Source organism: Canis lupus, chromosome X (genome assembly GCF_011100685.1).
Source record: "Canis lupus familiaris isolate Mischka breed German Shepherd chromosome X, alternate assembly UU_Cfam_GSD_1.0, whole genome shotgun sequence".
Taxonomy (NCBI): Eukaryota; Metazoa; Chordata; class Mammalia; order Carnivora; family Canidae; genus Canis; species Canis lupus.
The window spans coordinates 58830815-58854988 of NC_049260.1; the positions used below are offsets into that span (position 1 = coordinate 58830815).

A 24174-nucleotide genomic window follows, 5' to 3' on the forward strand; every position below is an offset into this window, starting at 1 on the left:
CAAGCACATGGATGGAGCTAGACAGTACTATACTAAATAAAATAAGTCAGAGAAAGACAGATACCATATGATTTTACTTATATGTAGAATTTAAGAAACAAAACAAACATGGGGAAAAAGAGAAGAAAACCAAGAAATCAACTTTTCGCTATCTGGGAACAAACTGATGGTTATCAGAGGGGAGGTGTTTGGGGATCGGTTAATTAGGTGATGGAGATTAAGGTGCACACATATTGTGGTAGCGCCCTGAGTTTTATTGTGTTAAAGCACTAAATTTTATACCTGAAATGAATATTACACTGTACATTAACTAATCAGAATTTAAATAAAAACTTGAAAAAGAAAAAAATTGAAAGAGTGATAGCTGACGGAAAGTAGGTCAAAATACAGTTTTTCAATAAAGGGTCAGCAGGAGTCGATAGGGAGGTGCTCAGTCAGCTGGGCAAGAACTCTTTCCCTTTGTAACTGAATTTTGGAAGGTTTTATCTTGCTTAGTCCTAACAACCCATCTTACTCTAAAACTGGACTTCAAAATAGAAATGCTAGACCTAGATAATCTAACTGGGTAAACATTTATAAAGCTATGTTTCCCATCTGTGTTCCTCATCTCAATGCTTTTTTTATGTCCTCATCAGCCTTATTCACTCTAGGTAGTTTTTGACAAGCACTACAATTTCTCACTCAAAATTTTTATCAGCTATTGTATTACTGGGATCAGCTGGTAAAAATTACACTCTGATGCCTGGTATTAGAAACATAAACAAATGGTGGAGGCACACTTGTAAGCATAATGTCATGTGGAGACAAAGAACAGGTGATGGTAGGGGTATGTGACATGAGAACTTAACTTTCAGCTTTTCACACACACACACACACACACACACACACACACACACACACACCACAAATCTCATTATGATCCAAAAATCTAGTGGGAGAACGGTGGAAGGACAAAGTTCTGCTTCCTCATTTTTCCTTTGCTGCTCTGCCTTTTAGAAAAGTAGACTACATGCAGGTGTAGGCTTGCCTACACATACTATATTTCTTTGTGTATTTAAAGCATTTTAAAAGAGAATGGGAATGGGATTTTAAAGAAAATTTAACCAACATGAATAAATTAGGGTAGAGAAAGGTGAGCTGCTGCCCACTGATTAAATTAACTCCAACAAAGCACCATGAATGGCCAACTGGCTGGATTATTTACAAATATAAACAGTAGTTTATTATGTGTCCTGACTTATCTGACTGATTATAAATCATGGTATCACAAATTTTGTAAGCAACCTTCCAAGTTGCCATCTAATCCAACCTAAGCCACCCATATTTGCTACACAAATCTGGCCATACTTGCCCTTCTCTATTCAAAGGGCACTTAGGAGGTTGACATGATTATATAATCTTTCTGGACACTATTTTCTCACTACACTACATCGGTTGTATTAACATGGTCTTTATTAGTGCTTGCTCTGCTGGGTGGAGAGCAGACTTCCTTTTGAGCCTCCTTACCTCGGTTTTCATCTTCATTGTCTTCCCAAGGCTCTTCATTTGCTAGCAGTGGGTTCTGTGACTCATTCATAGACCTCATAGGGAAGGAGTGTCCATCACCAGGGCTGTTGGGTAAAGGAAGGCAGTGAGCTCTTGCAGCTGACATAGACTTTTTATGAAGATAATAGCCCTCTTAGAAATAGGAGGGGGTTCTTAGAAAGATTTAAACCATTTAGCTTATTCGCTAAAGCCATGGTGGAATAGGATTTTACAATAGCATCATTTAGTTGCTGTATTGCTCTCAGTGTCTATATCTGCATCAGTGTCAACTGTTCTGGTTTGTAAGCAACTGTTTAACTTGTTTCCCATAGTGCCCATTATGGTAATATGCACACATGGTAGGCTTCATAAATATTATTTACTGATGATCATCTCAATTTATATACAATTATTTTATTGCTTCGGTTTTAAATTTTCAACAAAAATTAGCAGATTCAGATTATTTTCAACAAAAATAATCACTGATATATTGGAGATAAGTTGCTATGAATTGGTGATAGATATTAATGTCTGGATGCTCTGTTATTTGGCTTGAATGGCAGAAAGGTTATTGGGCACTGTGCGAAACAGCCAGAGTGAGGTATCTCTAGGAGTGCAGATTCTGGGGGCAATTATTCTCATGTGGGATCCACTATAGTAATCTAGGGCTACCTCCTTAGTTAATCTCTGTCCACTAACAGATGGGATGCGTTGGAGGGAACTAAGTTAGTTCTGGCTAGAGTGGGCTACAGTTTGAACACCTGAGTATATATATCTGAATGCACTGCAAATTTATATCTGAGTGACTTTTGGATTATTAGTTTTATATTGCCTATGCCTTTTCTCCTGTTCACAATTGTCGTTAACTGAAAGTTGACAGATTTTATTGATAGTTCCCTACAGAAGATATAAGTATACTGATTATAAGGGAATGGGCTTTGCTTTTTGCTTTTGTTTTTTTATTTCAGAGAAGACTCATTTTAGGCCTCTCTGATGTAGTGATAGTGCGTGTATATTTGTGTGTGTATGTGTAGTAGTGGGGTGCAAATAATTGCTGGTAAGAGTTATTAATCAACATTACCCACCAACACAGTTTTGTCTTTTGCTTTATAGCCAGGATAGTAGGATATGCCATAGACCTTAAATAAATGAACCTGTAAAACACTAACTGGTACCACTTACCACTTACAGCATTTTGGGGGTATATGTCCCCTCTGTTGGTTTTCTTCAGTATATGTTTATACATATTTTTGCGTATATTTTTAATCACAGAGTACATACCATTTGAATTCTACATTTTCCACTTAGAATATTTCCCTTTATTGTGACAGTCTTAATAATTATTATTTATGATTACATAATATTCCAGTCAGTGGGGATATATATATAGCATATTGAGTATTTAGGTTGGATGTTTTCTAATCATTGGCTGAAAATGATGTTGTAATGCACATTTCTGTGCCTAGTTTGTCTTTAGGACAGATTTTTAGAAGTGGAATTTTAAACAATGGACATGTGGATTCTTACAATTTTTAATACATATTACCAAATTCATTTGTAAAAGAATGGTACCAGTTTACATTGCCATAAAGCATGAGAATGTCCATTTATCATACCCTCATGTCTAATTTGTCTTTATTAACCTAGAAATAAAAAAACTTGGGAAATAGAGTTTTTCATTGGACTGTTATTTGTTACAAACAATTAAAATTGAATTTGCTACTTCAAGTCATGGTCTGGCATCAACGTCTTTCAGTGGTAATAATTACCTACCTGGACCCAATAGGTATTAACCAGAACTTCTTGTTATCTCCAAACACCTGCTGGATATTTTTGATGAAGCCAAGGTTGAACCCATTTTTCTCTGGGCCACTTGTAAACACTGGAGTACAGAAGGCCTCTAGGGCAGAATAGGGGAGTTGAAAGAAAGAGGGAAAAGGAACAAATTTCAGGACTATCATGATTTTATAGTTCTCCATGAATGTGACTTGATGTTATAGTATCTTTTTGTTATGGTAGCATAGGCTTCTCATCCTTAGATATTGTTAAATTACTTAGTAAAAAACAGTCTAATCACTTAATATAAAGTAATTTTGTTATTAAAGGCAAAGAATTGGTACTCTTTTTTTTAAAGGCAGAAGAAGCACATAGTGGCAGAAATAATTAAGCAGCCATGAGGGAATTATATATTTTGTGCTGCTGCATGTAAGGAGTAAAAGAACAAATTTAACAATGCTTTATTTGAATGTAAGTGGCATTAGCAGCCGAATGGTCTCGATCTTTAGAGTTGAGACTAAAGTAATGATGAAGAGATGGTTACGACATTGATGTGGTTTTGAAACATTTCAGAAATGAAGATGTTTGCACTGAAACCTGCAATGTAAGAAATAGAGTTTTACTCCAGAAAAAAATGTCAACAGATGAACTATAATCACCCCAAAGGCTGAGGAATTGGACCATCTTAGTACACCTTATTTTTAGACACATATTTATCCCATTAAGCAAATACTTTCACCGTTGGGCCAGCTGCATCTGGCCATTTCCCATTTTTTTCTTTGTTTTCAGACTCCATTATTGTGAAGTTTTTCGTGCTTCTCTACTTTGCAGTTATGTCTAAGCCAAATGTGGTGATCTACCATCCTACCAACTAAGTACTACAGATATTTGGTTTAGAAAAGGAGTGTAAATACTTTCTTAGATATTAGCATTATAAGTAAATGTGTTCCAAATGTATAGTGGCTTTTGTACTAAACATTCCTCAATCTATCTTAGCTAAACATTCAACACTTGGACACTTTCTCCTCATTCCTTATGCATTTATTTGTATACTATAGTGAAATATACATCTATAGTGAAATATGAAATAAAATTGTTGCACTTGAATTAATCAGAAATATAATTCTCCAAATAATAGCCTGGAGTATAGAGTAACAGAAAAAATGTTCACTTGTACTCATTTTCTAGAAACTTGCTTATTCAGTGTATTTATCATGCTCCCAGGCACTCCACAGATATTTGATGATTGTAGATATACAATGATTTGTTGGTTTAGATTCTCAGCACTCTGTCTTTGGATGCCCTCAATAATTTCAATTCTTCTATCTTTATTAACCTTCACCTCCACCTTCTGATATTCCCTTCTGTAGTGATTTTTATCTTCACTTCCACATGTGAACACATTAAGAAATTTTTCAAGCCATAAGTTTGGGGACCTATTACCCAATGTGAGCTATAAAGAGCAATGGTCCATTTTGGTTTTGTGTGAGGTTTCATTCAATAATGCTTTCTTCATTCACTATGGCTCTCCCAGTTTGGTTAAATGCATTTATACCTGTCTCAGTTTGGAGGCAAAGGAATGTCACTATAAATAAAATGCTTCACTGGAACTTTTTCTCTTCCTTGGGAATAATCCATAGGTCACTATGATATACATTAATGTGTTTTTCCCTAGTCTTAACAGCCATTCTTACCTAAGGTGGTTTTGTTTCTGCTGACAAGCCAACAATGGTAACCAAAGAGAATCACAAGGCTGACAAAAAACATGCAGGCCACAAAGAGGAGGAAAAGAACATGGAACTTTGAGCGAACACTGGGCAATTCCCCCTAGAAAAGAAATAATAAACAAATAGAAACAAAGGATTAAAGTGATAAGGATTGGCTAGTTTTTCTATATGTTATCATTTTTCTCACATGTATAAAATGTATAGCTATAATTAAAATATAAATTTTATAGAAGTTTTAAAAAACAGTTCTGTTAATGACCATACCTCATTATGGATAGATTTTCAGCCTACAAAGCCTAAAATGGACCCCTGATTAAGTTCAGTGTAAAATCGAGTATATACTGCAGCAATTAGAAAAGGGTAGTGTAAAAAGGGTATATTCAGGCCATAATTGGTATGCGACCTCTTAAAGCTACTCCATTTAGTTTGCAAATGATGAATCACTGGCCAAAGGTGATCTTGAGGTCATATGGTTCATCCTCCTGTCTCAAGTTGGTTTTTCTGAAATACTTTGTATATCATTATTCCTTAGACATAGATGTGTTGAAAACATCACAATGATACATGTAGGAAGTTAAAACACACAGGTAGATTTTTTAAATGCTCTACCTATAAGTTATAACCTGACGTTAAAGCTACTGAAAATTTTGTGTGGTTGTTGTTTTTTTTTAATTTATTTTTTATTGGTGTTCAATTTACTAACATACAGAATAACCCTCAGTGCCCGTCACCCATTCACACTCCCACCCCCTGCCCTCATCCCCTTCTACCACCCCTAGTTCGTTTCCCAGAGTTAGCAGTCTTTACGTTCTGTCTCCCTTTCTGATATTTCCCACACATTTCTTCTCCCTTCCCTTATATTCCCTTTCACCATTATTTATAATCCCCAAATGAATGAGAACATATAATGTTTGTCCTTCTCCGACAGACTTACTTCACTCAGCATAATACCCTCCAGTTCCATCCACGTTGAAGCAAATGGTGGGTATTTGTCATTTCTAATAGCTGAGTAATATTCCATTGTATACATAAACCACATCTTCTTTATCCATTCACCTTTCGTTGGACACCGAGGCTCCTTCCACAGTTTAGCTATCGTGGCCATTGCTGCTATAAACATTGGGGTGCAGGTGTCCCGGCATTTCATTGCATTTGTAAATCTTTGGGGTAAATCCCCAACAGCGCAATTGCTGGGTCGTAGGGCAGGTATATTTTTAACTCTTTGAGGAACCTCCACACAGTTTTCCAGAGTGCCTGCACCAGTTCACATTCCCACCAACAGTGTAAGAGGGTTCCCCTTTCACCACATCCTCTCCAACATTTGTTGTTTCCTGCCTTGTTAATTTGCCCCATTCTCACTGGTGTGAGGTGGTATCTCATTGTGGTTTGGATTTGTATTTCCCTGATGGCAAGTGATGCAGAGCATTTTCTCATATGCATGTTGGCCATGTCTATGTCTTCCTCTGTGAGATTTCTCTTCATGTCTTTTGCCCATTTCATGATTGGATTGTTTGTTTCTTTGCTGTTGAGTTTAAGAAGTTCTTTATAGATCTTGGAAACTAGCCCTTTATCTGCTACATCATTTACAAATATCTTCTCCCATTCTGTAGGTTGTCTTTTAGTTTTGTTGACTGTATCCTTTGCTGTGCAAAAGCTTCTTATCTTGATGAAGTCCCAATAGTTCATTTTTGCTTTTGTTTCTTTTGCCTTCGTGGATGTATCTTGCAAGAAGTTACTGTGGCCGAGTTCAAAAAGGGTGTTGCCTGTGTTCTCCTCTAGGATTTTGATGGACTCTTGTCTCACATTTAGATCTTTCATCCATTTTGAGTTTATCTTTGTGTATGGTGAAAGAGAGTGGTCTAGTTTCATTCTTCTGCATGTGGATGTCCAATTTTCCCAGCACCATTTATTGAAGAGACTGTCTTTCTTCCAATGGATAGTCTTTCCTCCTTTATCGAATATTAGTTGACCATAAAGTTCAGGGTACACTTCTGGGTTCTCTATTCTGTTTCACTGATCTATGTGTCTGTTTTTGTGCCAGTACCACACTGTCTTGATGACCACAGCTTTGTAGTACAACCTGAAATCTGGCATTGTGATGCCCCCAGATATGGTTTTCTTTTTTAAAATTCCCCTGGCAATTCGGGGTCTTTTCTGATTCCACACAAATCTTAAAATAATTTGTTCTAATTCTCTGAAGAAAGTCCATGATATTTTGATAGGGATTGCATTAAACGTGTATATTGCCCTGGGTAACATTGACATTTTCACAATATTAATTCTGCCAATCCATGAGCATGGAATGTTTTTCCATCTCTTGGTGTCTTCCTCAATTTCTTTCAGAAGTGTTCTATAGTTTTGAGGGTATAGATCCTTTACATCTTTGGTTAGGTTTACTCCTAGGTATCTTATGCTTTTGGGTGCAATTGTAAATGGGATTGACTCCTTAATTTCTCTTTCTTCAGTCTCATTGTTAGTGTATAGAAATGCCACTGATTTCTGGGCATTGATTTTGTATCCTGCCATGCTACCGAATTGCTGTATGAGTTCTAGCAATCTTGGGGTGGAGACTTTTGGGTTTTCTATGTAGAGTATCATGTTATTGGCGAAGAGGGAGAGTTTGACTTCTTCTTTGCCAATTTGAATGCCTTTAATGTCTTTTTGTTGTCTGATTGCTGAGGGTAGGACTTCCAATACTATGTTGAATAGCAGTGGTGAGAGTGGACATCCTTGTCTTGTTCCTGATCTTAGGGGAAAGGCTCCCAGTGCTTCCCCATTGAGAATGATATTTGCTGTGGGCTTTTCGTAGATGGCTTTTAAGATGTCGAGGAATGTTCCCTTTATCCCTACACTCTGAAGAGTTTTGATCAGAAATGGATGCTGTATTTTGTCAAATGTTTCTCTGCATCTAATGAGAGGATCATATGGTTCTTGGTTTTTCTCTTGCTGATATGATGAATCACATTGATTGTTTTACGAGTGTTGAACCAGCCTTGTGTCCCAGGGATAAATCCTACTTGGTCGTGGTGAATAATTTTCTTAATGTACTGTTGGAACCTATTGGCCAGTATCTTGTTGAGAATTTTTGCATCCATGTTCATCAGGGATATTGGTCTGTAATTCTCCTTTTTGGTGGGGTCTTTGTCTGGTTTTGGAATTAAGGTGATGCTGGCCTCATAGAACGAATTTGGAAGTACTCCATCTCTTTCTATCTTTCCAAACAGCTTTAGGAGAATAGGTATGGTTTCTTCTTTAAACGTTTGATAAAATTCTCCTGGGAAGCCATCTGGCCCTGGACTCTTGTGTCTTGGGCAGTTTTTGATGACTGCTTCAATTTCCTCCCTGGTTATTGGCCTGTTCAGGTTTTCTATTTCTTCCTGTTCCCGTTTTGGTAGTTTGTGGCTTTCCAGGAATGCGTCCATTTCTTCTAGATTGCCTAATTTATTGGCATATAGCTGTTCATAATATGTTTTTAAAATCGTTTGTATTTCCTTGGTGTTGGTAGTGATCTTTCCTTTCTCATTCATGATTTTATTAATTTGAGTCTTCTCTCTCTTCTTCTTAATAAGGCTGGCTAATGGTTTATCTATCTTATTAATTCTTTCCAAGAACCAACTCCTGGTTCTGTTGATCTGTTCCACAGTTCTTCTGGTCTCGATTTCGTTGAGTTCTGCTCAAATCTTTATTAACTCCCTTTTTCTCTTGGGTGTAGGATCTATTTGCTGTTTTTTCTCTAGCTCTTTTATGTGTAAGGTTAGCTTTTCTATTTGAGTTCTTTCCAGTTTTGGAATGGATGCTTGTATTGCGATGTATTTCCCCCTTAGGACTGCTTTTGCTGCATCCCAAAGATTTTGAATGGTTGTATCTTCATTCTCATTAGTTTCCATGAATCTTTTTAATTCTTCCTTAATTTCCTGGTTGACCCTTTCATCTTTTAGCAGGATGGTCCTTAACCTCCATGTGTTTGAGGTCCTTCCAAACTTCTTGTTGTGATTTAGTTCTAATTTCAAGGCATTATGGTCTGAGAATATGCAGGGGACGATCCCAAACTTTTGGTATCCATTCAGACCCGATTTGTGACCCAATATGTGGTCTATTCTGGAGAAAGTTGCATGTGCACTTGAGAAGAATGTGTATTCAGCTGAGTTTGGATGTAAAGTTCTGTAGATATCTGTGAAATCCATCTGGTCCAGTGTATCATTTAAAGCTCTCGTTTCTTTGGAGATGTTGTGCTTAGAAGACCTAACGAGTATAGAAAGAGCTAGATTGAAGTCACCAAGTATAAGTATATTATTATCTAAGTATTTCTTCACTTTGGTTAATAATTGATTTATATATTTGGCAGCTCCCTCATTCGGGGCATATATATTGAGGACTGTTAAGTCCTCTTGTTGAATAGATCCTTTAAGTATGAGATAGTGTCCCTCTTCATCTCTCACTACAGTCTTCGGGGTAAATTTAGTTTATCTGATATAAGGATGGCTACCCCTGCTTTCTTTTGAGGACCATTCGAATGGTAAATGGTTCTCCAACCTTTTATTTTCAGGCTGTAGTTGTCCTTCTGTCTAAAATGAGTCTCTCGTAGACAGCAAATAGATGGGTCCTGCTTTTTTATCCAGTCTGAAACCCTGCGCCTTTTGATGGGGTCATTAAGGCCGTTCACATTCAGAGTTACTATTGAGAGATATGAGTTTAGTGTCATCATGATATCTATTCAGTCCTTGTTTTTGTGGATTATTCCACTGAACTTCTTAAAGGGGAATTTTAAGAGTCCCCCTTAAAATTTCTTGCAGAGCTGGTGTGGAGGTCACATATTCTTTCAGTTGCTGCCTGTCTTGGAAGCTCTTTATCTCTCCTTCCATTTTGAATGAGAGCCTTGCTGGATAAAGTATTCTTGGTTGCATGTTCTTCTCATTTAGGACCCTGAATATATCCTGCCAGCCCTTTCTGGCCTGCCAGGTCTCTGTGGAGAGGTCTGCTGTCACCCTAATACTCCTCCCCATAAAAGTCAGGGATTTCTTGTCTCTTGCTGCTTTAAGGATCTTCTCTTTATCTTTGGAATTTGCAAGCTTCGCTATTAAATGTCGAGGTGTTGAACGGTTTTTATTGATTTTAGGGGGGGATCTCTCTATTTCCTGGATCTGAATGCCTGTTTCCCTTCCCAGATTAGGAATGTTTTCAGCTAGAATTTGTTCAAAAACATATTCTGGCCCTCTGGCCCTTTCGGCGCCCTCGGGAACCCCAATTAAACGTAGGTTTTTCTTCCTCAGGCTGTCATTTATTTCCCTTAATCTATCTTCATGGTCTTTTAATTGTTTGTCTCTTTTTTCCTCAGTTTCCCTCTTTGCTATCAACTTGTCTTCTATGTCACTCACTCGTTCTTCCACCTCGTTAACCCTCGTCGTTAGGACTTCTAGTTTGGATTGCATCTCATTCAATTGATTTTTAATTTCTGCCTGATTAGCTCTAAATTCTGCAGTCATCAAGTCTCTTGAGTCCTTTATGCTTTTTTCTAGAGCCACCAGTAGCTGTATAATAGTGCTTCTGAATTGGCTTTCTGATATTGAATTGTAATCCAGATTTTGTAACTCTGTGGGAGAGAGGACTGTTTCTGATTCTTTCTTTTGAGGTGAGGTTTTCCTTCTAGTCATTTTGCTCAGTGCAGAGTGGCCAAAAACAAGTTGTATTAGGAAAAGGAGAAAAAGAGAGGAGAGAAAGAAGGAAAGAAAAGAGAAAGAGGGGAAAAAAAGGAAGAAAAAAATGAAAAAAAAAGAAGAAAAAGAGAAAGAAAAGGAAAGAAAGGGAAAATTGGGGGTGGGGGAAGGAAACAAATCAAAAAGCAAAACAAAACAAAACAAAAAGAACCACGGGGGAGTATCTTCTGATTCTGTGTACTTTAAGTCCCTTGGCTTCTCCTGGACGTTTTCCGTCTAGCTGGTCTTCTGGGGGAGGGGCCTGTTGTGCTGATTTTCAGGTGTTAGCAGTTGGGGGAGCTGCTGTGCCCCTGCCTGGTGCAGGGCTCAGTGGGGGTTGTTTACCCCGTGAGGCCCCAGGAGCAACAGCCCTAGTGGCGGGGCTAGCTCTGGAGCCCTGGAGTCAGCCCCCGCAGTAACTCCGGAGCTCTCCGTCTGCAGGGCCTGGAGGCTCCGGGGCGGGCCGCTGATCTGCTCAGCTCGGGCCAGGAGCGTCCTTGCGGTCCTGGGCCCTCCGGGCCTCTGCCTGTCCCGGGGGGAGGCTGGATCCTGGGCTGTGTCTCGGCGCCCTGTGGTCCGGGGCCTGCGCTGTTGGATTCGCGCTCCCGGGCCGCGCAGCCCCCTCCGCGGAGCCGCCGCCCGAGCCCCCCCCGAGCTGCTCCTGGAACCGCGCAGCCCCCTCCGCACGGAGCCTCTTCCTCTGCCTGAGCCCCTCTGAGCTGCTCCCGGGGCCGCGCAGCCCCCTCCACGGAGCCGCCGCCCGAGCCCCTCTGAGCTGCTCTGGGTCCTGCCGGGTCCCGCCGTGCGCGCTGCAGCCCTTAGGGAGCTCGGCGCACTCTCCTGGGTGCGCAGTTGCTGTTACTGTCCGGGGAGCCCGAGGGCATCCTCGCCCTCCTGGGTCCTGCTCCAACTCCCTGCGAGCCCCTTTCTGCCCGGGAAGGTTGGTGCAGCTCCTGCTTCTCCGGGACGGGGCTCTCTTGTCCTGGGGACACTCGCCCTGGCCTCAGCCCGGCTCCTCGCGGGGCCCCTCCCCCTTGGATGCCTTTGTTTCTTTATTTCTTTTTTCCCGTCTTCCTACCTTGACAGAAGCGCAAACTCTTCTCACTGTAGCATTCCAGGTGTTCTCTCTTTAATTCTCAGGCCGAATTCTTAGATTTTCAGGATAATTTGAAGGTTTTCTAGGTAATTTGGTGGAGACAGGTGATTTGGTCACCCTACTCTTCCGCCATCTTTCTGTTTTTTATGGTTGAAGTAGAATGTCCTGGTATCTCACATCCTGTGAAAAATAGCTCATTGGACAGTAAATTCAGGCAGGATTTGACAGGCAATTGTAAAAGTAGGTAGCTAAAGACTTTTATAATTATCTGGGACATCTTATTTTCCATGTGGAATCAGCTTTCTTTTTTACATGTAGCCTTAAAGCTGCATGCACAATGTATAACTTTTTATCTTCTGAAGAGAACATTAGAAAACAATTTCAATTCTGGAGTGAGCAGTTGAGAGAAGTTTTTTTATTTCCCCCTTTCCTGTGCTGATAATTGTTTTGGCATAATGAATTGTATTAAAGTATTTCCAAATACTCTTGAGTAATAAAATTAAAAGTGATTCTTGATTGAAGTGGACCTTAACATTAGTATCTTGTTCTACTTCAATTTGGAAGGAAAAAATTAAGACTTGAAAACCCTTGGAAAATTCAAATAGCACAGATTTCTTTCTTAAAGAAGATTTTTATTTATTTTGATGTAAGGAAATATTGGGGATCTTTCAGAGTATATATGTTTGAAGGATGAAGATAAAGGGAAATCAGTCAGTCAGATGTTTTCAGCTGAGGGGTGGTCTGGGTAAAGTTTGCATGGGGGCAGAGCGCCCCAGGAAATAGTTACCTCAGGGACTTCAACCTTCAGAAACCTTTATCTGAATGAAGCTCCTTTCTGAAATGATCCCTCCATAAAATCTTGGCCTAAGCACCCAAACTGAATTTGATTAGTATGTGTTTGTTTTGTTCTGAGTTTATAGGAAAAATTTTATACATTGTTTTGTAGTGGTTTTAGCCCAACTAGGTTTTTGCTTTCATAATCTCTACTAGTATGTTTGTTAAAGCTTTTAAAGCTTACATTTATTTTACTTCTTACCTTTCATGTTTAAGTGGGCAATAGGAAATGTCTGGGCAAGAGGGACTGATAGAAAGTTCACACTCTGGGTAGTTAAGCTGGAAGTCTTTTCCTCCCTTAATTGCTCTTGCAGAACTATCTTTTATATGCCAAAGGATATCCCTTGATAAAGTCCTTTCTTGTTAGAAGAGGTTGACAGCCCTATGTTCAAAATTACTTTCCCAGGAGATAACTAAGCTAAATTACTCAAAGCAATAATCACCAGAAACAGTTCAGGGGAATTTGGTAGAATACTACTACTATTTTGGCTCTAAAATAATTCACAGTCTCTGTGAGGAGATTCATGTCCCAGTGCGGAAGGGGTATATTACTACTTTTTAATAAGGCAAAGATCAATTTCCTATCGAAGATGCTACTCTTTAAGCTAATATATAGAGAAAAAAACATTCTTTGATGATAGTTTTCTGAATTCTTTATTCCAAAGGAGCTATAGCTTTTCCATAGCAGGACCATAATAGCAATAGGGTATGGCATAGTGTTTAAGATCTCTGGGTTTAGGGTCAGACAGCTTCCAGTGAGCCTCAACTTTATAATTTTTAAATGAGACTAACAATTCCTGTTCTGTGTACTTTATAAGGCTATGGTGAGAAGATGAGATAATAGGTATGAAAGTACTTTGAAAATGGTAAATGGGGGTTGCTGTTCTTAGGAGAACCACTAGTCTCCTTGACACATGGTTTTTAAAATACATGGCAGTATTTACTTTTTATTTTAAGGTGAGACTCAATTTAAACTGAGAAAGCTTTCTCTAAACCACCCCAAAGTGCTTTCTGGTTAGAGAGACTGCAAAGAAGCATTTCTCTGAATAGTCAATGTCCTTTTCATTATGAAGGCAAGCCAAGACAGGTTTTCTTATGTCCCATCTGTCAGGCATGAGCTAGTCTATTGTAGAGAAAAAATGAGGGTATAGAAAAAGTACGAGGCTATATTCTTGTGCTTGTGAATACTGACATATTTCTAGTAATTAATTCATATCCAAATATAATCTTTCAATAATAAAAAGTGCATACAGAACCTGGATAGCATTGTGGTAGTTGATGATTTGACTGACTTAGAGGGCCAAGGTAAAATGTGTAAAATGCAACATTGTTTACTCCATAAAGAGTTCTTAAATAGCAGTAGCCTATGTATTGAAAACCAAGTAAGGTCTGTAGTGAAGACCAAGTAAGATCTGTAGTGAAGACCAAGGCTGACACTTTCCCTGCTGAATTGGATATAATAGATTTTCTTTACATTCAGGTAGTAACTCAGTATGTGAAGGGGATGCCAAACAGGTCATAAAAACCTGAGCAATAGATAAGAGATCCTGTGATGTGGAAAGGAGCCATAGAAGAGATGGAAGATAATGAAACATTTTGTATTTGGGGAAAATTTAAGAGAAAATTTCATTTCTGCTTATACTTTTGTATCTCTGAGTTGATATTTTGGTATACATTATATAATTCCTGATTCTTAAAGTTATTAAATATCTGAATCAATTAAGCAAGTTGAGGGAATGGAAAGCACATCACTATAATTTTCTATATTGTATTTTCTACACTAGTAGGGATAAAAGCACTAAATAATTTAACTACTCTCAGGTATTTAGGTTCTCACTGCCTGTCTTTCTTCTTTGTTCTCCAGTTTATTATAATCTTTATTCTGGTCACAGGATTCACATTCTTTCCCTGCTGCTTTACCTTTTCACCTGAGGTAAGATATTCCTGTTATATGGGCTCTTATATAATTCCTACAGTAATAACTAATAGCTCTGCCCATATCTGTCTTTTGCCACTTGTTTTCAGTTTGGAACCCTCATCATGGAAGATTATGATATTTTAACTACTGTACTGGAATTGTGGGGAAGAGATATCTTCTGAAGTCCATTTGTATGAAATAAAAAAAAATTACTATACTGCTGCCAGACTTCATACACATATGTAAAGTAAAAATCTGCCTTCAACTCTTTTGGAAATAGAGTATAGTTGAAATCTTCAAGTAGAAGAAATATGAAATTATTTTTTAGATTTCACTATAATCATCAAAATTGTATGTTGAAAGGTAAAATACTTTTAACATATGTTTTATCTGATCTTGGCAGTGAGTCAGTGAAGCAGGTAACAGAGCCAGCATTAGAACTTAGGTTTCCCAATTCTCAACCCAGTGTTTGTCATACAAAGTTCAATAAGACTCATTTCATTTTGGTCATATGCGAAGATGAGTCAATTAATTTTTCTGTTCAGTAGAAAATTTGCATTTCTCTTTTGAACAGGAAATGAGAAAGTCTTTTGCTAGCATTTTTCTTAGGAAACTAGAGATTCAAAATTACTTTCAACATTTTAGAAATCTATAATTGGAAAGAAGTGGATTTTTAAACTTGACTAGATAAGTACATTATAAAGAATCACTAAGAGTCAAGAGATTAGGTTCTTAAGGGTCTTAACGAGATTCTCATGTATGACATAAATTTGTTTAAGTGGAATCCTTAAATAACAAATTCCTAAATCTCAGAATAGTCAACATGGGAAATTTGTTTTTGGTGCCTTCCTTTCTGGTTACTTTAGTATTAGCTATTTCAAAATGTAAAAAAAAAAAAAAAAAAAAAGTTGAAAAATATCACAGATTGGAGTAGGTATGTATTTGTTCTGGTGATGACTTACTCTCCAGTATTTGATGAAATAGTTGAAGACTGTTGTAGCAATATACAGGCAGTAGAGAACAGAATAAGCTAAGAACTGAAGAAAGAATTTGTAGTTGGAAAATCCAATGCAATTATTAACCCTAAAAAAAGAAAAAAAAGGAAAACTAATTTGAAATCAAGATCCATTGATTGAAAACACACTGATACATAAGTGAACAAAGCAATGAAGTATGTTACTCCTGCTACTTCATTATGTGTTGTGTAGAAACTCAAAAGAAATAGAAGTCCCTTAATAGGAATAGATTGGAAGAACAAGTTCATGTCTCACTTGTTTTTCCTTTCATTTACAGGCATAGAGACACCTGGCCTACTTAATAGTTCTGGACTGGTTTCTGACCCACCCAAGGAAACCTGAATCTTGGATGCTGAAAACCTATTACAATTTCAACAGCTATACTTAGTATAGTATGGCATGTCCTCTTTGTAGTTACATGGTTTCAGATGGATTCCCTAAGTCAGACCTATGGAATTTGGAGAAGAATTCCTGAAATTAACAATCTAGAATATTTCAAGCATCAAGACAACTAAAAATAGAACTGAATTGTATAATGTCAAAGAAGAAAACTATTTGTGCTTGATTTCATTACTACACCCAGCTAACTTTGAGAGCCCAAGAATTCACTACCATACCTTTGGTGGTATATTTATTTTTGCTTTAAAATGTTATGCCTCCCCTGTTCCCCATGTACATACAAAACCCAGTGATTTATCGTTGTAGAAACACACACATTACAACTATGCTTAGGAAGGTAGGTATTTTGAGCAATTTTGACCCTTTCAGAGTAAAGAAATGAATCAGAAGGACATACCAAGGGCAGTGATGGTCCATTTTTAATACACACCTACAAAATAAACAAAATACAATGTGGTAAGTGGAGCTACGGAAATGAAGTAACACTTCATAATTGAACTCAAATCTCAGTATTTTTACATGGTACCAGTACACTCATTCCTAGATTTCCACTATGAGCTACTGCAAAACTATTTTGTCTTCAGTTATTTCTAGGATAAGCCAATCACGACACTTTACAGGATTATGCTGGCAGCAAGTTACATGCCTAGAAGTTCAAGATATCTCCCCCATTTTGCTCAATATACAGATTAATAAAAGTACAGAAAACAACACATGGCTACAATCTTTTAAAATAAAAAAAACAAATGGAGAACACCTTTGAAAATTTCCCAAGCGTACAAAACCAGTTTAGTCATACAAACAAAGCTTAATTTAGCTTACTTTGTAAGACTGACTTGACCTGGGTCATTTCTTGCTTATGACTCTGGAAATCATTAGTAAAATTTAAACTGTTTTCCAAGGTTTATATAATCACTGACCAAGTTTCTATCACTTAAGAAAATTCTAAATATTCTAACTAATCACTGTGAAGAATAAAAAGCCCTTATTTTCTCACTATATAAGCTATTTTATATAAATATACCTCAAGCCTCATTTTATGCTTTGGTTTGAGTGCTCCTGGTTTGCAAACTTTTTTGTGTGTACACAATAAAATTTTGCTAATTATGGGCACCTGGGTGGCTCAGTCAGTTAAGTGTCTGCCTTCGGCTCAGGTCATGATCCTGGAGTCCTGGGATCGAGCCCTGCATTGGGCTCCCTGCTCAGTCAGGAGTCTTCTTCTGCCTTGTCCTCTGCTCCTCCTCTGCTTGTACTCTTTCTCTCTGGCTCTCTTTCTCTCAAATAAATAAATAAAACCTTTTAAAAAAACAAGAAAATCTACTAATCACTATTCTGGTGATTTATTTGTTTCACATTGGGTATTTCTGAACTTTTGACAGATCCGTTTGAATCAAGAGTAAGAAATATGGGTGGAACACACACCAAGAAGAACATGAAGATTATATTTATTAACATAAAGATGTGACTTTACAAAGCTAGAGTAATTCGAGTAAGAAAATAAAGTGATATTGAGGTATAACCCACAGTATAAAGGAATATCCATGCCTATATACTTAAATGAATAATCAACAAATAAACAAGCAAACAAAGGAGAAGAGATAAACTCCCATGCAGAAGAATTCCAAACAATTTATGTAGATACTCTGCCTTCAAGGAGGGAGAGCATAGCTTCCTCCATTCCTTTAGTTTGGGCTATACATAGTGACTTCCTTCCAAAGAGTAAAGGAAGCAGAGGAGGAACAGTAAATTTACATTACAGAAGTCTGACAAACACTACCTCAGCTAGATGATCAACGTTAATATTGGAGTGATAAGTCATGTTCATAGTATGTGCTATTGATACAATAATGGTACTTTACCTCTAAGCTCTTCCTACCCAAAACATAGTACCCAAGTCTAATCATGAGAAAAATGTCAGACAAATCCCAACTGAGGGATATTCTACAAAATAGCTGATCATTAGTCCTAAAATCCTAAAAACTGTCATAGTTATCAAAAACAAGTAAAGTCTGAGAAACTGTCAGAGCTAAAAGAGCCTAAGAAGACATGCCAACTAAATGTAATGTGATATCCTGAATGGGATCTTGGAAAAGATAAAGAATACTAAATAAAACTGAGGAAATCTAAATAGAGTATAGGCTTCAATTAAAAATAATGAATTGATGTTGGTTCATTAACTGTAACAAATGTATCATATTAATGCAACATGTTGACAATAAGGGAAACTGGTTGTAGAACATATGAGAACTATCATCACAATAATTCTATAAATCTAAAACTTCTAAAATAAAGTTTTATTTTAATTTATTATTTTTAAAGATTTTCTTTATTTATTTGAGAAAGAGAATATGAAAGAGAGAACACAAGCAGAGGGAATGGAGAAGGAAGGGGGGAGAAGTAGATTCCCCTCTGAGCATGGAATCTGATGTTTGGCTCTATCCCAGGACCCTGAGAACATGACCTGAGCTGAAATCAAGATTTAAATCCTCAACTGACTGAACCACTCAGGTACCTTGAATATTTATTTTTAAAATGGGGTTTTATATCCCTTTCCTATCTTTAGAATACTTTGAATCACCATCATTCCAAGAGGGTGTATGGCATGTGCTCATTATGATTGAAAAGAAATGCTCTTATCTAGGCATGGTCACATGCTAGGATCAATCACTTTGTTGTCCAAGTTCAGCCCAGGGGAAATATGGATGTCACTTACATGGCACAGACAGAGCAGTGGTGGCAGCGATCTGGCTTGATCAAATGGCACCTGTCACAGAATCTAACAGCTATAGGAGAAATAAAATGGTTAGCATTGGTTAGGGCTCAGTATGACACTATGTATCTTGTTAGCCTATCTGGATGACTTGTTATACACTGATTACAAGTAGTCAAAGTCATCTCAAATTACCAAGAAAAAGGCATTTCACAGAAGAGAATTGTGGTATGTATTTTTTTCTCCTGTTTAGTCTTGATGGCATCTTTTAGGGGATGAAGGTAAAGGGGAAAGTTTTCATATCTGGATATCTGATAATAAGATTTGGCATTATAAAACAAACTATACTGTCAACTGCTTGACAATTGGGAAAATTATGGGAAAATAATTTAAATTCTGTTTACTCCAACTTTCCTATATGAAAATAATCAATTCAATTGACCATTTCACAAATAAAGGAAGTAAAGACTTGAGCCATATCAAGTGACTTCCACAAGATCACATAGCAAGTAAACGGCAGGACAGTGACCACTATGGTTTTCCTGATTCCTTAGTTGATTCAGGGTTCTCTTCACTCTGTAAATCTCCAATTCATACCATATGCCTTTGGTTTATAACCAATCTTTGTTCTATCATATCATTCTGTTTACTACTGTGAGAAATTATACATATAATTTCCTGTCTACTTTTCACTATATTTCAGTATGCACATATATATATTTCATACATATAATATATATATATATATATATATATATATATATATATATATATATAACATTTCTCCCTCTTCCTTCTCTCCTTCCTTTTTTCTTTATTTCCCTTAGATGAAAGACATTTTCTTTTTCTTCTCATTTTTTCTCTGTTCATTGATGAGTATGACTGTTTAATGTAATTATTATTAAGTGAAACAACTAAAATCATGTATAATTTGAGCTAACATAATAATTCATCTGAAGTGTACATTAAGCACACATAACTGATTCAGCATAATGGACCACTAATTCAGCAGTTTGTGTTTATGTCTAGCAATGGGGAGGATGACAAAAGTATGGTTATAGATGAGTCAAGGAAAAAGGGAGAAGGACATTCATGCTTAATTCATTCAGATGTTTTTAAAGATACAGTAATGCCATTGCCCAGTTTAAGCCACCATTATCTCTCATTTGGATGGCTGCAATAGATGCCTTATTATTTACTCTGCTTTCATTCATGTTCCGCATATGTTCTCTACAGAATAGCCAGATGATCTGTTAAAATGTAAATCAGATTATATCATTTTTACTTAAAACCTTCAATGGACTTCTAATGCCATTAGAATAAAATCCAAATTCCTTACCAAGGTCTGCATCATCTGGCCTCTGCTTGCCTCTTCAGTTTTAATTGGTATCACTCTCCAGTTTTTATCCTCCAGTTCCATGGCTATCTGTCTATTCTAATACTGCAAGCTTGTTCCGGTATAAGGGACTTTTGTACTTGCAGTTCCTTCTGCCTGGGATGTTAGTCCCTCTGCTCTTTACTTCCTGCTAGTTACTTTTTATTATTCAGGTCTCAAATCAAATGATATTTCCTCATAGGATCCTTCTCTATATCATAGGGCTGCAAACAAATGATTCAAGGGTCCAGAGAATAGTGAGAAATGAGTGAAGCAGCCAGTTGGAGACTGTGAGAGAACTTGAGAATGTAGGCCTTATTTAAAGAGAGTGGATCCTACTCAGCTTTAGCTAACTAACTTTTGCCATGTGAAAATGCAGATTGAATGCTGCCATAGTCCGAATTTTCAAGAGAAGCCAGAAATATAGAATTTCATGTGGAAATATTCTAATTGTTAAAAATCAGTAACAAATGCAAAGTTTTAAAAGATACTTTAGAGATCAAACAAAATTTATCTCGGGTCCAATTCATCCCTTATATCTTTAGTTTGTAATCAATCTGTTCTATCATATCATTCTGTTTACTACTGTAAGAAATTACTACTGTGAGAAATTACATGAAAATATTTCATGTCTACTTTTCACCATATTTCAGTATGTATGAAGACTAATAAAAAATCATGACCACCATGACATCAATGCTTTAACAAAATTAATAAAGTCCCTAATAACTAATACCCAGACCATATTAAAATTCCCCCAATTGCCACATTGGATCTTAACAAATGATTACTGAATAAATAAATGACAAACAGATGAACATAAATGTCTAACAGTATAATTCTCAAAGCCTTGAGACACAATCTTCCTTATTAGAAGCATTATAATGACTTGTCAAAAGAGGTTTGATTTTCAAATTTCGAAAGGTGGAGAATTGGTTCAGCTAGTAATATCGATTTAAACTAATAGTCAAATTCCATAGTGGACATTTGTCCAAGAAAGATGACATATCTCTGCACAAATACTTGCACAAGAATATTAATTGCAAATTTACTCATGATAGCTAAGCACTGGAAACACCAAATGTGCATCAGCTGGTGAATGGATAAACAAACTATCCTATATTCACACAATGAAATATTACTTAGCAATAAAAGGAGTAAAATACACAGCAATGTGAATGAATCCCAAAAAATATTATGCTAAGTAAAAGAAGCCATATACAATAGTACATACTGTATGATTACAATTATATAAAATTCTAGAGCAGGTAAAACTAATCTATGATGGAAAACTATCAGAATAGTGGTTGTCTTGGTGGTGGTTGATGAGATTGACTGGGAAGGAGCATGAGAGACCTTTCTGGGAGTGTGGTAATATTTATAGAAGTTTTGGTAACACAGATGTGTACATTTGTCAAAATACTGAATGGCACGCTTAAGATTTGTATATGTCTTTGTATGCAAATTTCACCCTGAAAAGAATGATAAAATATTAAGGTAGATGTATACTGATATCTGCTGCTTAATTTGAAATGTATGAATAAATAAGATGGCTTTATGGATGATGGATAGAGGGATGGGTTTGTAGACAGATATGTGATAAAGTAACATAGTAAAATGTTAGTGGTAGACTCCAGTGCTAAGTATACAGATGAGCCTGTGGATACATATGACTTAGACTTTTTCAGATCCTTGCTAGTCTCAAAAGGTGACTTGCCGATTCTCTAGGTGACTCTGGATGAACTGACCTCCACTCCCAGTTCTTGTGTAAACCGGTAGCTTTTTGGCCATATCGACGAGCATCTGCTTCTGGACCTCAGGTCTCTCTTCATTTTCATAGCGTTCCTTGTCTGAATAGGACAAGTGGAACTAGAAGCAGAAGTGACAGGGCAGACTTTATTTTCCAAGGTTTACAGAATATGTTAAAAACATTTTAACATTTAAACAATAACTATTTAGATGAAAATATTTGTTATTTACCCTTGGAGTCCAGGTACCAATTTGGCTCATAACTTTCTTGGCATAATCATCTTAATTATTGTAATCTGGCTTTTATATTAATTTTCATAAGTCCATGTGATAGGTAGTATTGTTTTATAAATAAAGAAAAGAAAATTTAGCAAGATTAAGTACTTTGTCCATGGTTATACTCACTTAACTAGTATGTAGCAAAACTAAGCTCCAAACCCAGTTCACTGGGCTCTAAGACTTGTGCCTTTTCTACTCCATTATACCATAATATGATGTTATATACAGATGTGTGATGTTTCGCTGCCAGGCCCTATTGATGATTAACGATGATTGTTATTAAGTTGTAGTTATTTTTCAGAGGTTGCACTCTTAGGGAAGATGGATGAGACTGCTTGTGACACTATATTCTAATTTTGCAAATGAGTAGAAATTTGGGTAATCTCACTATTTCAGAAATTTTTAGTCTGATACGAAGCTTATTGCCAACATTGGCACCACACTTTGCTAATCTTGCAAAAGATATGTCAACAATTTTCCAGAGTAACATAGACTTGAAAGCTTTCTTCTCTCTGGGCCAAAAGGTAGGCAGAGGTGAAAAAAAAAGGTCTGTGATCAGATTTTTGGGGTTTAAACCTCATCTCTTCCACTTAATAGTTAAAAAAAATCACTTTGAAAAACCAGACACTCTTAACCCAAGTTTCTTCCTCTGTGAAATAGAGGAAATAATACCTATTTTATAAGATTGATATAAAAGTACTGGATAATGAGTAATTAAAAGTTTCTTTTACAAGTTCAATTTCTTAAATCATTTAAAAGATTTGATACTAGAATTTTAGATTTAACTATTCTAGTTAGTAGTATAAAGTTTAAACAATTATTATTTTGAAGATTTTATTTATTTATTCATGAGAGACAGAGAGAGAGAGGCAGAGACAAAGGCAGAGGGAGAAGCAGGCTCCCTGCAGGGAGCCCAATATGGGATTCAATCCCAGGACCCTGGGATCACGAACTGAGCCAAAGGCAAGGTTGAGCCAAGGCTCAACCACTGAGCCACCTAGGTGCCCCTAAACAATTATTTTTTATTTTGATAAAAGTAGCACTTGGGGAAGCACTTTAATTTGGGGGTTGACCTTGGGAATATAACTTTTGTGTGGCATACTGCACCTGCTTGAAAAGCAGAGGCAGAGTTGTTACTGCTAGTATATGATGAAAACCTTGTTTCATCAAGTAACAAAAAGTAAGCTTTGGATTGGAATAAGATGTCATCTCTGGATGCCCTATCTGGTACTAAACACGTCATTTGAGGATTAGAATGCAATTAACCAGTAAACACATTTTGGGTGGGCAATTGGTGATAGATTGGGATGTATTTGGTATTAGGTGATAGATTGGGATGTATTTGGTACTAGAGAAATAAATATCATGGCTATGAAATAGGCCCCAAAGACTCACTTTTTTTTTTTTTTACCAATTAAAAATGATGAAGATGTAGTCTTAGGTGTTAGAAATTTGCAATTCTTATTTAAATCTTACTATCATTCCACCCAGTTTAGTCCTACAAAACTCCCAACCATTCAGCCTTTCTGTTGGCCTACAAGCTTTCTAAATAGTGTGAAGGGGACAGTTATTTACACTGAGCTAAAATCCACATAACATAAAATTCCATTTTATTTTTTTTTTAAGATTTTTATTTATTTATTTATTTGAGATAAAGCATGAAAGAAAGAGAGATCACAAGCAGGCAGGAAGGGTAGAGGGAGAAGCATACTTCCTGCTGAGCAGGGACTCCCCCCGCCCCCAATGTAGGGCTCGATTCCAGGACCCTGGAATCATGACCTGAGCTGAAGGCAGATGCTCAAATGACTGAGCCACCTAGGTGCCCTAAAATTTCATTTTAAAGTATACATTTCATAGCGTACAATTCAGTGGTATTTAGTACATTCACAGTGTTGGGCAGCCATCACTACTATCTAGTTCCAGAATATTTTCATCACCTCGAAAAGGACACCCCATATGTATTAAGCAGTAATTTCTTACTTCCCTCATCCCCAGATTCTGGCAACCATTAATCTACTTTCCACCTCATTAGATTTCTTTCCTTTCTGGATATTGCATACAAATGGTATCAAACAATA

At 36.9% G+C, this 24174-nt stretch overlaps 1 protein-coding gene across 3 annotated transcripts in view; it reads right to left on the reverse strand.

Moving 5' to 3' along the window:
- The window catches only part of ZDHHC15 (zinc finger DHHC-type palmitoyltransferase 15), a 171381-nt gene that overhangs the window by 50203 nt on the left and 97004 nt on the right, over window positions 1-24174 (reverse strand). For all 3 annotated transcript variants that reach the window (XM_038587751.1, XM_038587752.1, XM_038587753.1), the window contains exons 4-10: window positions 21817-21937; window positions 18697-18766; window positions 16381-16413; window positions 15531-15651; window positions 4995-5127; window positions 3298-3424; window positions 1507-1610 (exon numbers count right to left, since the gene is read on the reverse strand). In XM_038587751.1, coding sequence (XP_038443679.1) covers window positions 1507-1610; window positions 3298-3424; window positions 4995-5127; window positions 15531-15651; window positions 16381-16413; window positions 18697-18766; window positions 21817-21937 — 709 coding nt within the window. The remainder of the gene's footprint in view (window positions 1-1506; window positions 1611-3297; window positions 3425-4994; window positions 5128-15530; window positions 15652-16380; window positions 16414-18696; window positions 18767-21816; window positions 21938-24174) is intronic.